At 31.6% G+C, this 26,828-nt stretch overlaps 1 protein-coding gene across 1 annotated transcript in view; it reads right to left on the reverse strand.

The window, feature by feature from the left end:
• The window catches only part of LOC115876044 (small G protein signaling modulator 1-like), a 118,676-nt gene that overhangs the window by 17,893 nt on the left and 73,955 nt on the right, over positions 1 to 26,828 (reverse strand). Inside the window, exons 6-10 of the mRNA XM_030891717.1 lie at positions 16,663 to 16,758; positions 16,043 to 16,182; positions 8,141 to 8,344; positions 5,961 to 6,071; positions 2,464 to 2,652 (exon numbers count right to left, since the gene is read on the reverse strand). Of these exons, the coding sequence (XP_030747577.1) occupies positions 2,464 to 2,652; positions 5,961 to 6,071; positions 8,141 to 8,344; positions 16,043 to 16,182; positions 16,663 to 16,758 (740 nt within the window). The remainder of the gene's footprint in view (positions 1 to 2,463; positions 2,653 to 5,960; positions 6,072 to 8,140; positions 8,345 to 16,042; positions 16,183 to 16,662; positions 16,759 to 26,828) is intronic.

Raw genomic sequence — 26,828 nt, forward strand, 5'->3', positions numbered from 1 at the left:
CAATTTTTTACGGATAATTTGATACCACACACTTGGTATTTCGAGTCAAATTGTCGTTACATCTATGACCATGGCACCCTAGATTGAAATTTAAAATGATATTTGTTTAATTAAAAATGCCTTTGTTGATATATACAGACCAGACCACCGTAGTAGTAACATAGGCAGAACCGGACGAATAAGCGTATACCCGTCCGCCGGATAAAAAGCAGGTGAAAAAATGCGATAAAATAAAAATAGGTAGATATGTGATAAGAATGTTTCAGAATTTGTATTTATTCGTATTTTAATAGCCAAAACGAATACATCGATTCTCGCGAGAGTTCTCGTGTAAAATTTATTTTTTAAGTAAAATAATGGATATTTACGAAGTTCGTGAGAAAATTCAAATTGTAAAATGGTATTTCCAAAATAGGTCTTATCGGGATATACAAACAATTTTTCCACAAACTTTTGTAAACAGGCCATTTCCATCTTTAGCTACTATCTCAAGAGTTATTAATAATTTTGAAACACATGGGTGCGTGTTCCCACATAAACACAAAAAGCCTGATGTGTTGATTAACGAAGAACAGGAGTTAAAGCAAGTATATATTTGTGCTATCGCGGATCAAAATCCCACGTTTTCAAGTAATCAAATTGCTGAGGTGGTTGCCCTGCCCACAATGCAAATATTGTTCAATAATATTTGAACTATTTTGTGGCCCGCTAGATCACCAAATGTTTCTCCCAATGATTTATTTTTGTGGAGTTATTATGTAAAATCCAAAGTGTATGGTCATAATAGGGCTAATAATCTGGATGATCTTTAAGTAAAAATACGAGAGGCTTTCTAAACTATTAGCCCTAATATCGGACGGGGATTTTACGACCGCCTAGGCTTCTGTCTAGCAGAAGAAGATGGTCTTTTTGAACACTTGTTATAACTTTTTTTTATTTAGAGTAATATTTTAGTTTTTTTGTGGTTTAGAGAATTTATTTATTTTTTTATTTTATATTTTTTGGCTTGTAAACACACTCAAATAATAAATATTTAAGTATTTTTATTTTAAATGTTACCTTAAGTAAAGTTAAACACTTAAAATGAAAATAATAAATACTCGGCACTCCTCGCGTCGTGTTCCTAGTCTGTCACGACCGGCCCGTCCAAGCACAAATGCAACTGCGTACTGCCTGACCAGCCGACTAGCCGGCAGCAGGCAGTGAATGTCGAGTACGAACGCAAATCGGGTAAACGTAAATTCGTCCGGCAACTTGCTATGTTACTAGTAGCCTGGTCTTCTCTGTATGTGATTCTATTCAAATTGTAATTTCCTATCTAATAAAGAAAAAAATTACTGAGGGTATCATTTAAAAATCAAAAGTTGAAATAATAAAACACATACAAAGTACGAAAACATGAACATACGAAATATAAGTTTGGAAATACTGATCACGTGTAACCGTATAATATATTTACCAATCTAAAGGAAATTTTAAGAACAAAAATTACTCATACGGAGTTTTACCTTCGTGATTATACTTACACAAAAAAAGCTAAATAAATGTTTTTAAATTACAGACTATACAGTAATTACGACAGCAAACTTTAACAGACTTAAATAAGAACTGTAAATAAAATTTAAAATGGAGTAAATAAAGGCTTAGCCTAGATTTACTCGTTTCACCCAGGTCAAATTCAAAAAAGTTTGATATTTTATCTGACGCTTACTCGAAGGTTTTTTAAAGTAAATAATAATTTTTACATTATTAGGGTTCCGTACCCAAAGGGTAAAAACGGGAACCCTATTACTAAGACTTCGCTGTCCGTCCGTCCGTCTGTCACAAAGGTCTATCGTATGAACCATTATAGCTAGACAGTTAAAATTTTTACAGATAATGTATCTATGATGCCGCTACAAGAACAAATACGAAAAACAGAATTAAATAAATGTTTATAAAGAAAAAAGTACTTTCACTAAACATTATCTTTTAAGTAAGAATTTTACATAGAATCTTTCAAGTCCTAGTTGGCCGCGTGGTTTAAAGCGTTAGGACTTTGCGCTGCTATGACGTAGGGGCCGTAGTAAGGCAGGTTGGAATCCTAGTCACGGCGACTTTTTTTAATCGTTTTTTTTAATTTTTACATATTTTTACATATTTATTTTTACTTTTTACATATTTATTATTGATTAATACAATTTTTAGTAATATGTTTCTTCATTTTTTTTAAATTGCTTATACGCGCATTCAAAATTTCAGCTAAATCGGAAAAAAAAGTTTATAATAATATAGTGTCTAAGGTTGTATAGATAATGAATGGTACGAAACCCTTCGTGCTCGAGTCCGACTCGCACTTGACTAATTTTATAGCAGTTTGATATATCATTGCCCGTTTTATTCGTGTATGGAGTAAATAAGTGTAAATGTATGTTTTAAGTAATTTTATTAATTTTAATCAGGAACTATTAGAATATCAGTTACCTTGTGATGCATTCTCCCCATGTATTATCTTACTATTGACCAAACCACTTAAATGAGTTCGAACTGTAGATAGATGTCTACAGTAGGCTAACCAGCCGTAGAAGGCTCTTGATATTATTTGTTTTTTCATTGAATCACAAACTGCTTGAATACAGACGTTTGGAGGACTATCTGGAACTATCTGTTGATCTAAGAACAATAATAATAGATAACATATTTCCTACTACTGATGATAAAAGCACAAACTGTATTGAAATGTACAATAGGTTTAAAACTAATTTGTATGTAACAATCAAATAAATTATATTATATTATAGGAAATATTCCTCTCAAGTAATTTCATTAATTTTTAATCAATTTTAATAGCTAAGAAATATACAGGGTGGTCCGAACTGTATTCCGGAAACTTCGGCAGCATATTCTGCATATAAAAATAAGTAAAAAAGTTTGTTTAAACTTATGTCCTAAAATGCTTCGTTTCGGAGATACAGGGTGTAGAATTTTCATTTTTATTTCTATTTTTCCTAATAATTTCTGAACTAAATTCGGTATTTGGATGAAAATGAGTATTTAAGTATCTTTTAACGTGAGAATTTTGATTTCGATGTGAATATGACTCCTATTTGTAGGGGTGCCACCTACATCTTTTTTAACTGTTTTGAAGAACAATAACTTTTTGTCCGTCCCTGTGTTACACTACTGAGTGAAAAAATATACATTTATGCCTTTTTCTACGTAAAAAATGTCTCTTGGTTAAAATCGGTGCGAGCAACCGTTCTCGAGATATTTGGATTCTTAACAATCAATCACAATGACAAAAATTAAAGATTTTCACTAGAAAGATATTTGACTGAAGTAATAATTTTCGAGACATTTTAGTATCGTAAATTCAACTGAAATTTAAAAAAGGCGTCCATTAATCCCAAAGAGACCTGGTTTATAAATACAAAACAGAGTCTTTTTGCTTTGTCTTTTGTGTTTTAACCTAATTAAATAGGATTTTTCAAAAAAAATTGAAACATGTTTGGAAAATTATTAATTTACTCAAATATCTATCTAGTGAACATGTTTAATTTTTCTCATTGATGGCATGTATTAATTATGAAAAATCCAAATATCTTGAGAACAGTTGCTCGCAGCGATTTTTACCAAGAAACATTTTTTACGTAAAATAATGCGTTAATGTATATTTTTGCACTCAGTAGTATAATACAGGGACGGAAGAAAAATAACTACTCTTCAAAACAATATAAAACATGTAGGTGACGCCCCCTGCAAATAGAAGTTACATTGACATCGAACTAAACATTTTCATATTAAAAAACCCCAGATACCAATTTTCATTTCCACTACATACATACTGGCATTACTCGCTAACGAGTATTCGCCACGCATCAGAAGATGGTCACGCAAGGCGTTTTGTTTCATGAGACTTTCTGTGACTGAAAAACCCCATACGTAATGTTATTTGCCTACCGCACTCCGGAGATTCAAAAATCTCATTGCTTTGTTGCCTCTTTACTTTTTGGTTGTCGCTGTTAACTGAGTTTACAGTTCTACTCCATTGAGTTCTATTGTGAACTGCTTCTTCCCACTCATTCTGCATGTTAATCCCCTTTAAGTTTTCGTGGAAAATGTTCTTGTACCTTTTGAGTTGTCCACCCGGCCTTCTCTTACCGTCTACAAGCTCACCGTAAAGCAGAGATGTTGGTATGCGGTTTTCTTGCATTCTGCACACGTAACCAGCCCATCTTAAGCGGGATTTTGTAATCATGACTTCAATACTCTCGCAGTTAGCTTTTTCAAGGACCGATACGTTTGAGACATGATGGAACCACCGGATTCTTAAGAGTTGTCTAGTCAGTCTCTGTTGCAACTTGTTTAATGCGTTCATGTGTCGACGGTACGGCCACCCGGTTTCGCTCCCATATAACATGGTGGGGATTATAATTGCTCGGTACACTACAAGGTTCGTTTTTATACTCTTGTCATAATTGTAGAAAACCCTGTCTTTTAATTTCCAGAATGCTTTTGAGACGCTGCTAATCCTGTGCTGAATTTCAGAGTCGATATTGGCGCTTTCCCACATCAAACTGCCGAGGTAATTGAATTCCACATTCCAATAGTTATTTTCCGATTTTTATAGCATTGTTATGATCTTCCGGGGAGTGCACATTATTTTGGTTTTGTCGATGTTTAGCTTAAGGCCCAAAGTCTCGTACGCCTAGGTATATGTGTTCAACATTTCTTGTATTTGTTGTAACGTGTTTGCAATTATAGAGCGCAGTCATCAGCGTATTGAAGTTCTGTGATGAATTTTGTACGTGTTTTTGCCCTGAGTCTTTTTATGTTGAACAGATCGCCGTCGTATCTGTATCTAATGCCCAATCCTGTCTCCTGCAGTTTACTCTACTATAATGGAGAGCGCTGCCATAAATATGTCATTTCCACTACAAATTTCGACATTAGTTCAAAAATTATTTCGAAAAAATCGAAATAAAAATGAATCTTCTACAACCTGTACCTCAAACGAAGCATTTTAGGACATAAGTGTATACGAACTTTTTTACTTACTACAGAATATGCTGCCGAAGTTTCCGGAATACAGTTCGGACCACCCTGTATTAAATTTAAAAAAAAAACATTTTAGCAACAACATTGCCAAAGAACCGTTGGTTTAAAATTATTAAAAAAGGTGAATCAGATACAGAGAGGTTATGAGTTATTAAGATATATTTAATGATCCTGTTAGGAATTTGAAATAATCAATTAAAAAATGTTGATGATAAATGCCAATAAACACCATTGACAATGTTAATGTAATTATAATTAGACTAAGTGTTAATCAATCCTTTCTGTTGTAAAAATTAATAATAATAAAGAGACCAGACATCACCAAGAAATTATTGTACTTGTAATTTACTATTTTTACATTTACTGGTAGTATCTATATGAAATAAACTCTTAAAAAAATTAGAAAAGTTTTGAGGATACTAAATAAAAGTATAAAGTCAGAAATACAGTATCAAATTCATTATTTAAAAATTATTAAATTAAAAATACCATTGAAAAACTTATTCTTATTTCCTGTTACCGAAATTAAAAAACTGAATGATTCCAGCATAGATAATACGCTTTCAATACGAAAGATAATATAATAAAAATCTCGTTAATATTCATAACGCGACATAATTTAAAGTTAGCGATGAAATCTTATTGAAAACTCTAAAACCAATTGAGCGGCAAGCTTCATTAAAGGCAAGCTTGGGATAATTTAATATTCTCCGCTGTGCATTATTTGACAAGATAAGGTTGAAGAATGCTGAGTATTTTAAAGATAAAATATTTTCGAATATTAAATTAAAAAAGCGATTAATAACGAGCATCAATTTTAAAACAAACTTATAATACCAAAATTATACAAAGTCCTAAATAGATCGTACAAAATAAAATAGATTTAGAAAAAGAAATTAGAATTAATTAATTAAGTACCTTACCTATACTCAAGCTTTTAGAAGAACTTTCTGAACTAGTACTGGTACTGCATAGTTGTACTCTTACTTTTGTCGGTAGGGAAGCCTTGATATCCATCAAATCGTTTCTTTTTACTAGAAATTAATGAACATACGTTTTTAAAACCTTGAAAAATCAAATATCAACTTTTTTCACGGATAAATTATAAATATGTTTTGAAATGGTTAATTTAATACCAAATGTATATTAACATTTAAGAGAGTTTAAAGTAAAAAGCCGTACTAAAAAAGGACTCAAATAAAATAACAATTAAGTAAATTCAGCTAATACAATAAAAGATGATACTTTATACCGGGTGTTGCATCGTCGGACGAAACATAGGAAATCCCATGTAAATTTTAATGGGGTCAATTATTGGCTTCCCTAATTATTTTAGAGAATAATTCTATTTAAGTTTATTGAAGAGCATTAAAACCCACATTCAAAAGAATAACTTTAGATATTTTTGATTAGCCCGTTTACGAGTTATCGCCGATTTCTTTTTAAATATTTCTCCTTTCTTATGGCCCTGTATTTACTTATGAGCACCAGTCAAGGTAAATGATAACTGTCAAATGAAGTTGTCATTTTAGAAATTTACCTATTTAGTGCTTTATTATTATTGAAAACTCATTCCTACATCGGAAATCTTAAAGATGTATTTATAAATACAAATTAATATGAATTAAAGTAAAATAAAGTAATTAATTACAAGGTTAATTATAGTATTATTACAATATTCAATTACTTATTAATTTAGGTACTATTAAATTGTTAGAACTTCAGGATTTAAGATGTTCAAATATTCCTCCATCGACTGCTAGACAATACCCCAGGCGATCATAAAATTCTCTTCTTACATTCGCTATTTGGTAAACTGAAATTAAGAGATACATATATATTGCATTCGGAAGAAATAGCATTTTTTAACTCGTCTAGATTTGGGTATTTTTTATCCTTGTATATCCTGCTTTTTAAATGGCCCCAGAGAAAGAAATCATTTGGCGAAACATCAGGAGACCTTGCTAGCCAATTTACTGTATGATTTAGGCCAATAACGTTTCCGTTAAAACTATTGTCTAAATATTCCCGAACAGCCAGGGTACTATGTGCCGGGCAGCGATCCATTTGTACCAAACTTACTGATTTTCCCTACCGACATCATGTAAAGCAGGTAAAATATGATTTTCGAGTAGTTCCAAATAATATTCTGCATTTAAATTTCGCGTAAGAAGTTTTGTGTAAACTTCTAAGTCGGTATCATTTCTTGCATCTTCTCTTTGTTCCTGCCTTGCTTCACATCTGCAGTTATTTATTAGGGTACCTTTGGTCTCAAATCTCTGGATATTCCTTGCGATTGTAGATTTTCCAGGTATCGGTCTATTCGGATCTGTATCTCTGTAGCAGCAAACATGTCCGACACCTTTTGATAACTATTTCCTGGATAATACCATTTAATCATCAATACTTTTTCTTCGGTAGTGTAATTCATGGCTAATATTTTCGATGTAGGTATGAGTTTTTAATAATAATAATAATAAAGCACTAAATAGATAAATTTCTGAAATGACAACTTCATTTGACAGTTATCTTTTACCTTGACTGGTGCTCATAAGTAAATACAGGGCCATAAGAAAGGAGAAATATTTAAAAAGAAATCGGCGATAACTCGTAAACGGGCTAATCAAAAATATCTAAATTTATTCTTTTGAATGTGGGTTTTAGTGCTCTTCAATAAACCTAAATAGAATTATTCTCTAAAATAATTAGGGAAGTCAATAATTGACCCCATTAAAATTTACATGGGATTTCCTATGTCCCGCTCGACGATGCAACACCCGGTATACTATATACTTAGTTAAAATATCTGCTTTATAATTAAAATGTAAGGCTGTTGACAAATTTAACACATTTTCCAAAAATTTTAAATTTCAATAAAAACTTGACTCAAAAAGTTGTACAGGGTGAGACAAAATTTATATTGAACATTGCTGATATATATTGTTACAATCTTTGTTAAAAAATCTTTAAACATATAAGTATTTATTACATTATTAATATTTTTTTTTATTAAAACATTATTTGGAAAAATGTAACTATAAAATAAAATAAATTTTAGCATCAATTATTTTTTGTATTTCTTTATTATTTGAGGTATACTTACACAAATGTTTATGATCACTATTATCGATTATTCTAAATACATAATCTTTGGTTGCTTCTTCGGTCTCTGACAAGGCTGGCAATGGTCTTCGTCTTTTGGTTGTTGAGTTAGCACCACACCGTTGTGACCATAACGGTGGATCTAATCGCCCTCTTGGTAGTAGACCGGTCTCCAAACAGCTAAGAAACGCCAGCATATGACCACCTAAAATAAACACAAAACATTTTATTGTCATTAGCAAAGCCTCGATATCATTAACTTTGAATGATATAATAAATGATCTTAATAAAATTTATGGTTATGTTATATTCTTCAAACTATTTTGACGTATTTCTATAAATCTAAATTTTTCACTTACTTGAGATTTAAGTAAGAATTTGAATATATTTTTAATAATTTTAATATAATTTCATTTTAATATATTGATATTACTTTTGAAATCTAAAAAAGTAATATCTGGTATTCTATTTGTAAAAATATAAAAATCTTCATATATACCAAAATTTATATCTGCATATACCGAGTGTTTCTCAAAAGTAGCTCACCTCTCTAACTTTTTGCATAACCTAACCTAACCCCTCTAACTTTTTTAATTTTTCAATTAAAAAAAGTATTGTAAAGTATTATATTATAAAAAAATATTTGGTATGATGATTTAATATGACATAAAAGAGATTCATTGACGTATTCAAATAGTATCTGTCGGTCTTCCTGTTTCACCGAAAAAGATTGCACATTTTGATTTTTATCTGGTACCCTCGGTATTTTTTACTTTATTTGATAAAAAAGGGCATTCTGAATAGGATATCATATCGTATGTCAACTTTTGACACTTTTGCTTAAATATATAATAATTAAATATTTTAAATTTCAATTTAGAGACGACAATAAATATAAAGACGATATAACTCGAAATTTTTTTAAATATACTAACGAGCCACCTTCATTCTATTTGAAAAAATTAAGTTATAATTAAAAATACGTTTTGGGCATCTTTTAACCTGTCAGGAAAAGATACAAAAATATCTCTGAAACATTGCAAACTCTGAAATAGATCGAGACACGCCGTGATTGGTTGTTTGTTTTTTATTGTTAACTGTATATCAACATAAAACGAGATGTAATTAACGAAATATCATCGTAACAACAGATATTTTAGAAGCGTCTAAACAGATATCATCGTAACAACAGATATTTTAGAAGTTTACTTATTTCACTGGGCCACTGGGTTTTATGAAAAAAGTTCTTTGCCTCGGGTACAGATGATCAAATTTATTTTTCCAAGGCTCCTTGAATAAAAATTAGTCGTTTTAATACTCATGACACTCTAGATTAATACATATTTATAATACTATTAGCAATATCCTGTCAATCAGGAAATGACCGAAACTCATAAAAATAAATAAAAAAACTCATACAACACAATACAAACACACCAAATCTGTTTTTTTTTATCTGAAAAAAAAATAATAAACTTATAAGCGTGAGCCACTTTTAAAAATACCCGGTATATGCTTACGTTTTGTATTAAATTAAAAACATCACCATTTCAAAATGCTACCTAAAATATACAAAAATGAATTACCACTAAAGTACGTTTTTTATTTTTTAAGTAAAAATATTTGTTTTTAATTAAACCGGAATTATGGATTTATAAGCGAAAGAAATACCCAAAGTTCAAAGTTGTAAATTTATTAAAAGTTCCGCAAAGCGTCATTACATCGATCGTTCTTCAGACACATTAACAAGAAAAATAAATATAGTAGATTTTTGTACTAGTATCGAAAAACTTTTCTTTATATCATGTATATATCAGCAACTTTCATTTTAAAAGCGTTGTGTTCGAAGGTTTAATTATTGTTTAAAACAATATTAACCGTATCTAAAACAAATAGTCAATTAAAGTATCAATTTTTAAATACAAAATGTATTCATTACGCCCTCATCGCTTCTGCCCTTTCAAACTTCATATTTTATTTAACCATTAACATAACATAATTATGTAATATAATAACCTATATTAAACTCCAGAAATATCACAGTTTCTAGAAATATATTTTTTGCAGTTTTGTAATAGTTGGCAGAATAATTAATCAAAACAAAATAATTAATAACACATTCAAAGTAACATACTCGACAATTAGGAGCTACAGTTGTTCATAGTGTTAACATTGGATGAAACGATTAATTTATCGTTTCATCATTGTAGAGAATGTTTTTACTCAAAACACCCTTTACACTATGCCCGAATTGTTTCACGAAATACTTTAAGAAATAAACTCAATGCTTTTTTTATGTTGCGGGGAATATCGGTCGCAAACTCTGAAATAGATCGAAATAGAACACGAAATAGACCAAGGCACGCCGCGATTGGTTATTTGTTTTTTATTGTTAACTGTACTTATATCAACATAAAACGAGATGTAATTAACGAAATATCATCGTAACAACAGATATTTTAGAAACGTCTAGGTTTACTTATTTCACTGAGATTTATGAAAAAAGTTCTTTGCCTCGGGTACAGATACCGCCACGTTTTGTTTGGTTAGGTTTCGTAATAAAATATACAAAAAATGTCACAGGTTAATAAAATAATCAAACCAATTAAAAAAAAGAACTAAATTTAGGTAAAAAACAAAGCTGTAAAGATATCTGTTAGATAAAATAGTAGACAATGCCAACAAAAAAAGTTTATTGAGTGCCTTACAACTAGTGACGGGATAACTCGAGCGAAAATTCGCTTTTTAAATACGAGTGATATTTCGCTCCAGCGATCGCTCGATTATTGCAATCGCTTGAAACTCGAGTACTCGATTATTGAAATTAATCGGTTTTTCCCATCACTGCTTACAACCACATAACAATGTTCACTTTTATAAACATTTTCACTAAAACGAAGAATACACGATTTTAATTTAGTATTAATATTCAAAATATGTTTTGGAGGGCCTACTTCAATAGTTTTTAATTTTTCTGAATACACCATCGAACTGAAGGATGATTGCAAAATTATTTCTTTTTTTGCAGCCGCACTCAGAATCGGTCATCGCGACGCGCGACGGATTTTTTATTTTATACCAAGAACGAGATGTGTTTAAAAAACCGTATCACCCACCAAATGAAACAGCGAACGGGAGACGTAATCGCTGCCGGAAAGTTCGTTGACACTGGCTCGCGTTCGGCGGCGTTCAAGATGTAACAAGGACAGTCGCATCATCGCGCTGTCGAGATATTTTTATTTGTAGCATTTAGCGTAGACCTTAGCCTTTTCTATAAAGCTCGACCAAAACACGTTTTGGAAACACCTAGAAACGAAACGAAATCGAACGAGACAACAGGAAACGCCAGAAAATTCCCCCCACGCTCTTCTCCGCAATTTCACGAGTAGTTTTGAAGCGCTTTTAAGAATCGAAAGTAGGTCGAGACAAACCGAAATAGGTCAAGACAACTCGAAATAAACCGAAACGCGTTAAAGTTAGACGACAAAACGCGACCTTGACCTATTTCGGTCTATTCTTCGCAAAGTAAAGAGCGTGTTCATTTATAATATTTTCAACCAACCAACTCTTAACCTTCGAACAGCTTGGAAACTTTTTTTTACTTTTTGCCAGTTGTATTTTACCTAAACCAATGTATACATTATTTTTACTAGTATTTCTTTACACAAATATTGCTTTAATAAACATATCATTAGGTTTATTAGAATGCTTTAGAATTTTATTCTAAAATTAGCCAAGAGCGGCAATTTTAAATCTACGGAGAACTCCCACGGGGTTACAGTTCAGTTTTGCAGCTATTTTCCCTTTGAGAATGAAATTGCAACGCATATAAAATTTTAACAAAGAACAAAATTGCAAACTTTGCCAAACACCGTCCTTTTGTTGCTAAGCATAAAAATGTTAGTGACGAGCTCGATTTGCTTGAATGAGCGGTGCACAGCTGCAAACAGGGCTTTAAAAAAAGTTTTATTATCATTACAAATTCAGAATAGACCAGATACAATTGCCAAAGATCCGATTATGGAACGATAAATACATCAATAAATTCTTTGTGCAAAATACAATGTAGAACAACGTCATATGTTATAGAATGTAGAATGCTTAGAAGGGCTTAATGGCCGCGACCTTACATATCTATTGTGTGTTCTCCTTTCTTAAGTTATAACGAGATATAATCATACAGTCTCAGAATACGGTGTGATACGGCTCCACAGAGGCCAGTTCTCCATCTCCGACATCAGCCGTACCAAAAACGGTGTTCGTCTCGGCGCACTCAGTAATAAGGTGTTCTGGTGTTTTCCCATCTTTCTCGCAGAATCTGCATTCGCCGTTGGTTCTCAGCTTCAATCTACTGAGGTGTTCGTTGAGGAGACAGTCACAGAGGAGACAATCCGAAGATTGTTCTTACTTAAATCAAAGAAAATCTTTGATTTTTCTCGGTTGCAAGTTCTCCAAAAACTTTTTCGAGTGTCTTAGGCCGTTAGAGGTTTCCTATTCCAGGTTACGGATGGAGTATTCCAGTTTCTTGAGTTCCGCTTTGAGGTTGATTCTCACTATACCTTCCATATCAGCTCCCTCCCGTGCACACTACCTGTTCCGTTTCCCTTCCGTTCCATATCCTTTCCTTCCATACATTTTTTTGGCAGACGGACTGAAGCGTATCGGAAACAGCGTTGTCAAGTTCTTTCATTGGTACCAGCTCTGTCAAAATTTTGCTGATATTTATTTATTCTTTTGCCTCTTAATTAAATCTATTACCTTTTTCAAAAGATACAAATGTTTAAAATAAAATTTTAGTAATGATATACATTGTACAATAAAAATATGGAACTGATACGGAACGGAAGCTTACGTATAAATGAATATGGAATGGATATGGAATGGATATGGAATGGATATGGAATGGATATGGAATGGATATGGAATGGATATGGAATGGATATGGAATGGATATGGAATGGATATGGAATGGATATGGAATGGATATGGAATGGATATGGAATGGATATGGAATGGATATGGAATGGATATGGAATGGATATGGAATGGATATGGAATGGATATGGAATGGATATGGAATGGATATGGAATGGATATGGAATGGATATGGAATGGATATGGAAATGGATAAGGAATGGATATGGAATGGATACGGAATGGATAAGGAATGGATACGGAATGGATAAGTGGAAATGGATAAAATATAAGGAAACAAGTTGCAATATAGAATAGATATGGAATGGATATGAATGGATATGGAATGGATATGGAATGGATATGGAATGGATATGGAATGGATATGAAATGGATATGGAATGGATATGGAATGGATATGGAATGGATATGGAATGGATATGGAATGGATATGGAATGGATATGGAATGGATATGGAATGGATATGGAATGGATATGGAATGGATATGGAATGGATATGGAATGGATATGAATGGATATGGAATGGATATGGAATGGATATGGAATGGATATGGAATGGATATGGAATGGATATGGAATGGATATGGAATGGATATGGAATGGATATGGAATGGATATGGAATGGATATGGAATGGATATGGAATGGATATGGAATGGATATGGAATGGATATGGAATGGATATGGAATGGATATGGAATGGATATGGAATGGATATGGAATGGATATGGAATGGATATGGAATGGATATGGAATGGATATGGAATGGATATGGAATGTTATATGGAATGGATACAAGGAATGGATATGGAATGGATATGGAATGGATATGGAATGGATATGGAATGGATATGGAATGGATATGGAATGGATATGGAATGGATATGGAATGGATATGGAATGGATATGGAATGGATATGGAATGGATATGGAATGGATATGGAATGGATATGGAATGGATATGGAATGGATATGGAATGGATATGGAATGGATATGGATATGGAATGGATATGGAATGGATATGGAATGGAAACGGAAGGTTTAGTGAGAATCAACCTTAAAGTTGGTATTCGAATTGATGGTTACTGAGTTGATCGTTTTTAGTGCTGCTTAACTATCGGATAAGATAACTATTTCCTGTTTTGATAGTTCCTATCTAAGATAAACTGTACGCATCTTTCGATAGCATAGATTTCTGCCTGGCTATGTGCCCATTGGTTCGGAGTATTTAATAATTGCATCTTCCTTAGTCTTGTTGTTCAATGCTAATTATATATGTTACTGTAAATGTCCGAAATGCCGTAAAACCTAGGATTTACCAAAAGAAAGTGGTAGTAAAAACCAACCAACCCCACCAAATAACCACCTAACCAATGCATTAACACCCCCCAAATAACCAGGCTAACCAATGCATTAACACCCTCCAAATAACCAGCCTAACCAATGCATTAACGCCCTCAAAATAACCAGGCTAACTTAATTAGTTAATGCTTTTGGTAAATCCTAGGTTTAGCGCGCTTATCCTAGGTTTTACCGCATTTCGGACATTTACAGTAGCATATACAAAAATAAAGTATGACATAGTAGGAGATGCGGAAATTGCAATAAATATTTTAAATGCTCCGATTAAATATAAAGCGACAATGCAACAAGTTGCAAAACCCGTCTTATCCCAAAAACTCGTTTCGAGATAATATGCAAAAACTATTTTAGCAAATGTTTGAAGCGTTATTTTACAAAAAACGTGTCCATTGAGTGGAATCATTGTTTTGTATCTCGTCTTTATAGAAATACAAATTAATATTTAGTTTTTAAAGAGAGAAAATGCAAAAATAATTCGGATAAGGCGTGTTTTGTTGCAGTATGATGCATATTGCGGGGTTTGCTACAGCAAAATACAATGATATGAAGGAAAAAAACGGCGTTAGCGATAGCTATGAAATGAAGATCATTTTATAATATGTAAAATTATATGGGTAATGTCATCCATGTTAATTTCCAAGCCAAATGGACGCCGTTTTTTCGATCATACGATGTTTGTATCCTGACTTGATTTATTAGATATGTTATTTTATTAAAATTAGGTAAGGATTTTAAATGGAGGTCGATACGTCAGTAGTAATATTATACTTGTGTAAAAAGCCATTGAAAAAGTGTAGGATTTGAAACAATAATGGCAATAAAAAGAAGGCTGTACTTAAACTGCCGTTAAACGGTAGCTTACTAAAATGCCGTTAATAGGTATGACGTCGTTGATGTGACGCACTTGACGGCTTTATGAAATATAGGAATTTTATAAGGACTAACCAACGCTATCCACCCCACCAAATAACCAACTTAACCAACGCAACTAACCTCGACACTGATAAAAATATAAAAACAAACATAAATTAGTAAAAATCAACAAACCCCACCAAATAACCAACTAACCAATGAATTAACACCCTCCAAATAACCACGCTAACCAACCCGCCAAATAACTAAACCAATCCAACCAAAAAGTGTGAAGCCAATGCAATAAGATCACGCTATAAGCAAAAAAAATATAAAAAAGTCTTGGTCGGCGTGAGATTTGAACCACAGACCATCCGCTTACGAAGCGATAGCCTCAGCCACTGACCCACAGGCGCTCTTGCAAAAAAGCCTAAGGCTAGGCATTACTTTCCGCCGACATGAACGACGTCACAATATCTATTAACGGCATTTTAGTAGGCTACCGTTTAACGGCTGTTTAAGTACATCGTAAAAAGAAAATATATGTATATAAGACGAATTTCGCTGCAGTAACATACTTTTGTAGTGAATTTTATATAGTAATGGGTGACTTTTGCTGCAGTTTGAGATTATGTTTATGTAGATTTTAGGGTCCACTATATATGTCATTAGTCTTTTTTTAAATGGATAAGGCAGATTTTGCAACTTGACGCCTCAAATATAATCTTAAATAAATGAAAATTACTACATTTACCTTTTGGAAAACGTATTGGTGGCCTCTGGACGCCATCTTGTCCTACCAAAATAATTGTTCCACCGGCTTCACTATCTTGATGACAGTGGACGTATACTATGTCATCTAAACGAACTTGCAGAGCGTAATCCCAGTATATGCTAATTGAAATAAAAATATATAAATTTACAAACAATAAACACATATATCAATGTTAAATAGTTATTTTTATTACCTCTAATAATACGCAAAATACAATCGAAAAAAAAACGTGTCAAAGACGGCCGAGGAATGACAATAAATGACATTTTTAGCGAGGTCAGGCCCTAGACGTTATTTACCGACAAAAATATTTTTTTTTCAAATTAGATATGTGTTAGATACGTTCAATCACGTTTTAATCTTTCTATAATTTAATTAATGATCATTTCTAAAAAAATTATGTCAATTTTTAGTAAAAGACTTTTTAGTAAAAGAGATTAACCTCGCAAAAATTATCATCGACTATCATTCCCCAGCCGCCTTTGACGCCGTTTTTTCGATCGTGTGGTATAGTTTATAAACAAAAAATGTATTTAGAACAAAAAAATCCTTGATAGGTTATGGCATGCCAAGGATTTGAATTATACTATATCTTATACCTTTTGTCTTGTGATTCTTCTGTAAAACCATTCATTAACTGGTTTGGAGTCCATTTTATTGTTAAACCACTAGGAGTTTGATGCAAACTTAGATAACTGAAAAAAACGATCAATCAGATTCTTCATGTACAAAACGCTTTGCTTGCATAGTCAATTTGCAAGCAATATACCCAGATAATAATGTGATGGCTAATTCTAATTTCTTATCACCTAGACCTAAGTTTGGACTAACTAACAAAAGATATAAAATAGAATGAAATTACATTAGCAATGTAGCAGTGTCAGGGTAATGGTTATGCTAAAATAATTAGGTACAAGTTTACGATTGCAGACAACCCGGGATTTCATAGAGCGTTAACTCGAAGTCCAAAATAATATACCTATTGTTTTATTTGGAGTAAAAATGATTTGAGTAAAAGTAATTTTACTCCTAATATCCGAATGGAACATGGTATTTTTTCAAACGTTGCAAATAATGTAAAAACATTTAAAAGCAATAACTGGTAAGTTGTAAGTAATAATTATATATCGAAAAACAATGGTTACGCTCGTTGAATTTGACACTTTATGACAGTTTAATAGTATACTTTTGTGCTTAGGCGTAAAAGTGCTTTACTTTTATGCCTAGGCTTTAAAATCTCTTTTTACATTGTCAATCACGACGCAAAAATTAATAATTTAGTGACATTTGGAAAAAAAGAATAAAGAATATTAATTATAGTTTTGTTGCTTTATTTAGATTAGATTTAGCGATACCAACAATGACTAAAAAATCCAAGGACAAATAACACCCGGAAGCAAATTGTGCCGATGTCACCAAATAGTGCCGTGGCACATATTTTTCTTAACCTAGCTGTTTGAAGCAATATTTATATTTTTTGATAATTGTTTTGACTACGTCTATGGTGTATCATACTAATTAATTACGAAAAAAACGTATTAAAATGTTAACAAAAGGTATAAAACTAGTATCGACGTATAGCACATATCAAGTACATATAGATGTTACTTGAAATTGAAAAATAAATTATCGAATTCAGTAAGAAAATGCTGAAAAGTTGGAGTGGACTGTTTATTTACCTATGAAACGTAACTCCTGGCTCTTTCTTATCGCTGCTGCTTTTACACTTGAAAGCTGAACAACTAATCACTAATCACCATTGTAATAAAGTTTATACAAAGTTCACTACACACAAACTATTAAAAATCGCTAAAATTGTCGCTGGTGACCAAATGATGACTCATTGTTTGCCAACAAAAGAATGGCCTCTAAGGTCACAAATTCTGCTGCAGCCCGTATATGACCGTTACATGTCCAATTTAACTTTTAGTTACGTCCTCGAGGGCTTGATGTTTAAATTCATTGTTGCCAGCCATAGATATATTCGGCGCTTGCCTGACTAAATGGAATTTAAATTTTCCGCTAGCGATTCAGGTAGTAGCTCTGCTGTAAAAAATGTCAAGTTGCCACATTTATTTGTTTATTTATTCCCTTACATTTTGATTCTTAAAGATTATTTTTTTACTAACAAACGTTGCAGTCGAAAATTGTTCTTTTTAGAACCTCTTGTAGTTCTTTGGTAGTATAGTGGTAAGTATCCTCGCCTGTCACAACAGCTTGTAATACGAAGTATACAAAATGCCAAAGCAGCTTAACAGCCGTTGCAATTTCATCGCAGCCTTATAAGTATATTTTAAACTGAAAGAGGTAATAGTGGCCCTTTATGTCCCTTAATTAACTGGACTAAACAAATGGAAAACCAAGACGATGATTGTTGACCGCCTCCGCAATAAACAACCTGATGTCCGAACCGTGGCTGGATACGAGCTTGTGAGTCAGTTCAACTATTTAGGTTCCATGATAGCAAAACTCTGGAGGATACGGGGCTGAAATCAGGCGCAGAGTGGCAATGGCGAGGAATGCAACAACAAAGCTGACTAAGATATGGAAGACTTCAGCAATTACACGAAAAACTAAACTGCGAATTGCGAACTCCCTCATATTCCCCCTAGGTATGTATGGCTCTGAAACATGAACACTAAAGGAAAGTGATAAGCAAAGAATAAACGCCTTGGAAATGTGGGTATATCGACGACTGTTGCGAATACCATGGACGGCTCATCGAACAAGCATCTCTATTATTGAGGAGCTGAAAATTGAGACACGTCTGATTACCAGGTTGAAACAGTCAATCCTCCGATATTTTGGCTATATTGCCAGGAATGGCACCTCAACTGAGAGACTGATGGTGGAGGGGAAGGTAAAGAAAAGACGAATGGAAGGTCACCTAAGAGGTGGGTAGACCAAGTCAAAACGCTAGTGGGCCACAACCTCCCCCAAGTCTCACATATGGCGCAGTATCGAACAACTTGGTCCGAGGAAGTGAGGGGAATCAACACATGATGTCACCATACTCTCACGTAGGGTGAAGGACTCAAGAGAGAGAGAGAGATGTCCCTGAAGTGCTAATAATAACTGTTTATATATTTATAATTAATTAATTTTTATTTCAAAATATTTCATTAAATATTTTGATTAAAATAAAATATGTAAAAGTGGGCAACGCTGTGCCAGTTGAGCTTAATCACGTGACTAAAAGTTTATTTGATATGATCTATATTTTAACATATAAATATGAAAATATGTAAACCGTAATATATTTCAATATTACAGTTTACAAAAAAGGTTATCCCCCCCCCCCCGGGTTTGCATAAAATATTCACATTTCACATATAAAACGTATATGACTGCAGAATAGAAATATGAATATTAATGCAAGTTGAAACGTAATATAACGCAGGTTTGTACCTCTTATATCTTAAACTTATATTAAGATAAGAAAATATTGCAGTGCTATTGTAATAAGAATATATGCATTGCGGTAGTAAAAATAAGCATTCTACAAGATTCTCGTTTTATTTCTACTCCAGCGTTGTCTCATAAAATGAAAAATGTGTGGGTGCTTTAAACCATATACAAGCAATAACCGCTGGGAACGTTAAGAACACAAAGAGACGTAGATTTATATTTTTCTATATTTATCCTGTAAGCAATTTATTTGACTGGTATAAGAAAACGGTCTGAAATATTTGCATTTTTTAGATTAAAAAAAGTGTTTTGAATAAACCAATTTTGCTATAAGACTACAGTTCAATATTATTTTAAAAAATGTAGTTTTGTATATTTTATGTTTAAAGTATTTCAAAATTTTTAACGGTTTCGGAAATATTCGCCTTTTTATAACAGGGTGTTTCAAAAAACATGTGCCCTCTCGCGTGGGGAGATTCCTAGCGTAAAAATAAGATTAATTTTTCATATCAACATAAGTTGATATGAAAAATCAACAACGATTCTGATTTGTTTCGTAGCTACACGGTGTTAAAATTTTAATATGTTTTCAATTTATTATAATTTTCTTCCAAGTACTTTTAGCGTTTCGAATGAAATGTTGAGGGTAAAAGTTACTATAAATGCGACATATTTTAAAGCTAAAAAAAATCGACATATTCATCAAGGACGTGCATATGGGTAATCAATGGAATATTTTTCTAAAAAAAGCATGTACGCCACTGACTCTTGTTAGCTAAATAGTGTAAGCAGATTACTGCCGATTAAAAGGTGCCTCTTGATATTTTGTCGATTTCGGCCTCCTTGATGAGATGCAATTTTATTAATTTGCTTTGATCTAAACAATTAACTTGCGAAAGCTATAAATATGTACTAATCGATTCCTCATTAAAAAATAACAAAAAAAGTCCCTATAAACATGGGTATGGAAATACATAGTTTTAGAGTTACAGGATGTTAAAACTTTTTAAAATTAAGTTTTTTGTAATTACCTTAAATACCATTATTTTTTTATTTGAAATTGCTGTAGGTTGGACTAACAGTAATAATAACTATTAGTAATAATATTTAATAATAAATTAGGTTAAATATATAATTTATTAATTTTAGTTTTATTTTAATTTTATTAATTGTGATCAATAAAAGTGCGTTTATCTCATCAAAGTGGCCGAATTCGGCAAAATACCAAGAAATAACTTTTAATTAGCATTAAATGGCCTACACAATTTTGATATCAAAATAAAAAAGTCTGTGGCGCACATGAAAAATATTCTAGTGTTAACCCATATTTATGCACGTCCCTGATGAATTTATCACTTTTTTATCATTTTTAACACTTTTTTAGCATTAAAATATGTAGGGTAGCACTTATAGTAACTTTTACCCCCAAAATTTCATTTGAATCACTAAAAGTTCTTGGAGGAGAAACCCTGTAGCTACGAAACAAAGCAGAATCTATGTTGATATGAAAAAAAAAACTTATTTTTACGCGAGGAATCTCCACGAGGAGAGATGACACATGTTTTTTGAAACACCCTGTATATTAGGAACAACTTTTAACCGTGGCAACCCCTATTTGCGGCAACTTTTTGGTAGGCTGTAGTAATTTGACATTAAATAATCAAAAATTTTTATGACATGTCATCTCCAAAAAAATCACAGTTATTATTATTAATTAATTAAACACAGTTACGACAACTTTTTGATTGGCGCCCTGTTAAAAGTTTATTCCCCTATTCATAAATATGCGTAAACATTAAGTTTTGATTAAAAATATGATGAGCGTAATAACCCTGCAGCAGGATTCTGTACTATTTGTTTGGATGCAAACTGAACAATATTGGAATTCAGTTATTTCATTTATTGCAAAACAGTTTTGTTGTGCTGAAATTAATATACAGGGTGGTCCGAACTGTATTCCAGAAACTTCGGCAGCATATTCTGCAGATAAAAATAAGTAAAAAAGTTCCTATAAATGTATGTCCTAAAATGCTTAGTTTCGGAGATACAAGGTGTAGAAGTTTCATTTTTATTTCCATTTTTTCCAAATAATTTCTGAAGTAGCGTCAATATATGGATGAAAATTGGTATCTGGAAGTTTTTTGACATGAGAAATTTGATGATGATGACTCACCTACATATTTATAACTCGTTTCAAGAGTAATAACTTTTCGTCTGTACCTGTATAAAACTACTGATTAAAAAAATATACTTTTACGACGTTTTTTCCGTAAAAAAGGTCTCTTGATAAAAATCGATACGAGTAATTGTTCTCGAGATATTTGGCATCGAAATTATCAATACCTGTCATCATTGACATAATTAAACGTGTAGACTAAATACTTATTAGACTAAAATAATAAATTTAAAATGTTTTTATACCAAAAATTCAACAGAAACTGTTTTATCATATTTTTTCGCAGAAAAATTTATGATTAATTGAAAAAAATTTAAATTTCCCAAATTTATTATTTCAGTCAAAAAACTATCTACTCAACGGGTTTATTTTTTGTCAATAATGACATGTATTGATTACTTCCATTCTAAATATCTTGAGAACGATTGCTCGTAGCGATTTTTACCAAGAGAGCTTTTTTTCGTAAAAAACGTCGTAAATGTATTTTTTTTACTTAGTAGTTTTATACAAGTACGGACGAAAAGTTATTACTCTTCAAAACAGTTAAAATACATGTAGGTGGCGCCCCCTATAAACACGAGTCATATTGACATTAAAATCCAAATTTCTCATGTCAAAAAACTCCCATACACAAATTTTCATCGAAATATTGACGTTATTTCATAAATTATTTAGAAAAATCGAAATAAAAATGAAACTTCTACACCCTGTATCTCCAAAACTAAGCATTTTAGGACATATATTTACTATATAAACTTTTATATTTATTTTTAACTGCAGAATATGCTGCCGAAGTTTCCGGAATACAGTTCGGACCACCCTGTATATATCCGCTGTTTCAAAGTTCAATATTGCGCTGGTTCAAATATCATTAATTACCTACTCTGTAATGCTCTATCGCAGAGTACATAATTCGCAATACATCTTCTGCATCCGGTAACACTCCCACACCCTACACGTTGTAGCTATATATATTGCTTGTTTTGATATAAAATCGGTTGTATCCGGTATGTTGGTAAACATGGTCGCATCCACTGTGAATTTCACCTAAAACACCAGTATAGAACCTATATACACGGTGTTTCAAAAAACGTGTGCCATCATTCGTGGAGAGATTCCTCATGTAAAAACAGGATTTATTTTCATATCAATAAAGGTCCGATTCTGCTTTGTTTCGTAGCTACAGGGTGTTAGAGTCTTTTAGTGATTTGAAATTTTAAGGATAAAAGTTACTATATAAGTACTAAATATTTTAATGCTAAAAAAGTGTCGATAAATTCATCAGGGACGTGCATATGGGTTATCGCTAGAATATTTTAAAAAAGAAACATGTGCGCTACTGACTTTATTTCTTTTGGTATCTATAAAATTGTGTAGGCCCTTTAATGCCAATTAAAAGTTATCTCTTGATATTTTGTCGAATTCGTTCTCCTTGATGAGATAAAAGCAATTTTATTAATCACAATTAATAAAATTAAAATTAAAATAAAATTAATAAATTATTTATTTTATCTAATTTATTATTAAATATTATTGCTATTAGTCCAACCTACAAGTTCAAATAAGAAAAATAATGGTATTTAAGATAATTACAAAAAACCTAATTCTAAAAAGTTTTAACATAGGTAACCTGTAATTCTAAAATTATGCATTTCCATATCCATATTTATAGGAACTTTTTCCATATTTTGGAGAAGGAATCAATGAGTACTTATTTAAAACTTTCGTAAGTTAATGATATTAAATTTTTTTAAAAGTTGCTATTAGACTTGGATCAAGGCAAATTAATAAAAATGCGTTTATCTCATCAAGGATGCCGAAATCGACAAAATTGCTTGCTCTTAAACGGTTAAAGCCTAGTTGATCCGCAGCGTCCAAGTTTATTTCATCCAAGTATACTTTGATTGTATAACCCAGGTTTTAATCGCGTTTATACACTTCCAAATGTTCATACCGTTTTAGCGGAAAATAAGAAATAAAAATATGATTGAATTTTTTTATGTCATAAAAAATCACAAAAATCCAAATGTGTTTCTATGGTAATATCGTTTCGTTTTCATTCGTTGATATGGATATAACTTTCATTATCGTCATATTTTTAGATAAGATTTCGACAGACCACATCCAAAAGATGTCAAATAATGTTGTAGTTTACCTGTAAATAAAAATGGTAGACAAAAACAGTCACTGTCAGGCATTCTTTCGATTGACAGACTATCTATCACTTTTCATTTTCTTCAAAGCCTACTTGTAAAAAAAAATTAATAAGACAAAATTTATGATTTTTATTTTCCAAAAAAAAACGGTTCAATGAATATCTATTTTAGATATAAATAGCGTTGAACAAAATCATAATTTGGATAAAATAAATTAAAAACTATGTTGATATTTGATATAATAAATAGGTACAAGCACATACTGTGGTACAAGCCTGTACAGGGTGTCCCATTTTGGTTGAAATCATACGGTATCTCCGTTATTCGTGGAGATAGAAGGGTGCGGTTTGCACATACCTGTGCCACTTTTTTGTCAAACGGAAGATGCCGTAAACAAAATTTTCATTTTTTGAAAATTTTGCAATTTGGGACACCCCCCGTATCCCTGTTATTGTTAAAGATATTGAGACGGTGAAAACTGTTTATTGTAGAACTTTTTACGTAGAATACAGTGGTGTAGTGTGTTATTCTACGAAAATAATATTTTTAATGAACTAAAGTTATGTTTTATTAAATGGAACACCCTGTATATTTATGAATTATATGATCTGGCTTGTTATAAGCTTCTCAAAAATATATAACACTCTATATTTGTTTTCATTATTTAAGGCAATATTCAAAAAAAAAACATATTAAAAGATCATTTTTTTAGTAAGCCATGATTGATAATAAAAAAGAAACTAAAGAATTATTAAGAGTAATACTGCTATCTGTCTCTTGTTTTATTTTGAGAGTCACTAACTTTAGCAAGATGGGGATCCCCCTCACAACTTAACTTACAACGAAAATATTAGAATTTTGTTAAATTATTATTTCTCAAATCAATGAATTAGAACCAATGTACCCATATGATGGCCTCCCTGATTCCTGAATTTGTCTATTCTCGATCTCTGATTTTGGGGATTTTTGAAATATGAATATGAAATATATCGTGGCAACTAATACGATGTTGAACACCTGAAAATGCTTCAATAATGCAAGCTTTTAAATATTTGCAAACATCCCATTATAATAAATTCCGTTATAAAAAAAAATATATTTAGAGGTTCAGTGGTAACAGTTCAAAAGTCAAATATATCAATTCCAAATAAAATTTTAATATGTGCATGTCTATTTTAGTAAATACCATTTTGATTTTGTTATTTATCATGGCCTACTAATAAGAAAATGATATACATATTTTAAATATTGCAGTAAATAGTGAAAATAAATATAGAGTGATATATATATATATATATATATATATATATATATATATATATATATATATATATATATATATATATATATATATATATATATATATATATATATATATATATATATATATATATATATTACTGTATGCGTATATATATATATATATATATATACGTATATGCAACTGTTACTGTTTGCGTATGCTGAGTGCTGAATGAAAGTTTGAACAATTTTGGACAAGCCAATTTGAACTATTTTAAGCAAAACTGCATACAGGGTCGCTTTTATGTATGGAAACGGTCGATTATTAGGTAAAATATAGGAGGTACCGCAAAAAGTTAAATATAAAAGTTATAGGATTTTTAAATATCTATCAGCGAGTAATAAATTTAAGTATACAGGGTCGTTCATAAAGTCGTGGTACATCAAAGTTTCATTTTTTAAATAGAACCCCCTGTATATTATTACATATTTCAATTATTCCTTCAATTCTAAGCAAAAATCGAAATACACACAATGTACCTCAAAGCAGCCGTTTCCGAGTTATTGACTTTTGAAAATATCACTTAAACAAAATTCGACTTAATTAATTTCGATGTGTTTGGTTTGTTTTAATGATACCATTCTGCCGAAACTGTGATACTGTTGTAATGGGTTTTCAAATTCCTATTAGCTACTAGTAAATTTAAGTATACAGGGTCGGTCATAAAGTTGTGTCACATCAAACTTTATTTTTTTTAAATGAAACCCCTTGTATATTATTGTATATTTCAATTCTTCCTTCAATTTTAAACAACAATCGTAATACACAATGTACATAAATTGAAGAATTGAAATGTTAAACGAAAATTTTGTAATTTCCAGACTTGCTATACTCTCATTTTATACATCTATAAATAATGCTAACTTGAGAACTAATGTCAAATATTATTAAGTATCACAGTTTCGGCAAAATGGCATCGTTAAATGAAACTGAACATGTCGAAATTAATTAAATCAAATTGTTCAAGTGATATTTTCAAAATTCAATAACTCGGAAACGGTTGATATGAGGTACATTGTGCGTATTTCGATTTTTGCTTAGAATTGAAGGAAGAACCGAAATATGCCATAATATACAGGAGGTTCCATTTAAAAAAAATTAAACTTTGATGTGCCACGACTTTATGACAGACTCTGTATACTTGAATTTATTACCCGCTAATAGATATTATTTATAAACCCCCATAACTTTTGTATTTAACTTTTTGCGGTACTTGCTATATTTTACCTAATAATCGACCATTTCCATACATAAAAGCGACCCTGTACATATTTTTATATTAGACCTGTACAGGTAACATTGCAAAGTGAGACAAATACTAATTTAAATTGTATTTTATTATATTGCAATTCATAGTTGTCATCCTATGATTTTGTCAATGTCAAATTGTGTTTCCTTAAACGCTTAGGTTTTAAAGTACAAAAATGTATTTCGGGGACACTAACCGTATTTACTAGACAGCACAACAAATTGTATTTAACCAACATTTAACATTAAGCTCATTTGACTGACAATTTAATGTATGTTGACAGTTGCCTGGTTTCACTTTGTTACCTGTTTAATTTTAATTTAAAAATAGATGCGGATTTCTTTAAATTACTTAAAATCTTCTTGTTCAAAACTGTTCAAATTTGGTAAGTGTATTCAACATACGCAGTCCTTTAAAAACTGTTTATGACTTGGCTGTAAATTCATCAGGGAATCAATATCTGAACAGCTCTG

The sequence above is a fragment of the Sitophilus oryzae genome, unplaced genomic scaffold (assembly GCF_002938485.1).
Source record: "Sitophilus oryzae breed Bouriz unplaced genomic scaffold, Soryzae_2.0 scaffold_1396_pilon_pilon, whole genome shotgun sequence".
Lineage (NCBI taxonomy): Eukaryota > Metazoa > Arthropoda > Insecta > Coleoptera > Curculionidae > Sitophilus > Sitophilus oryzae.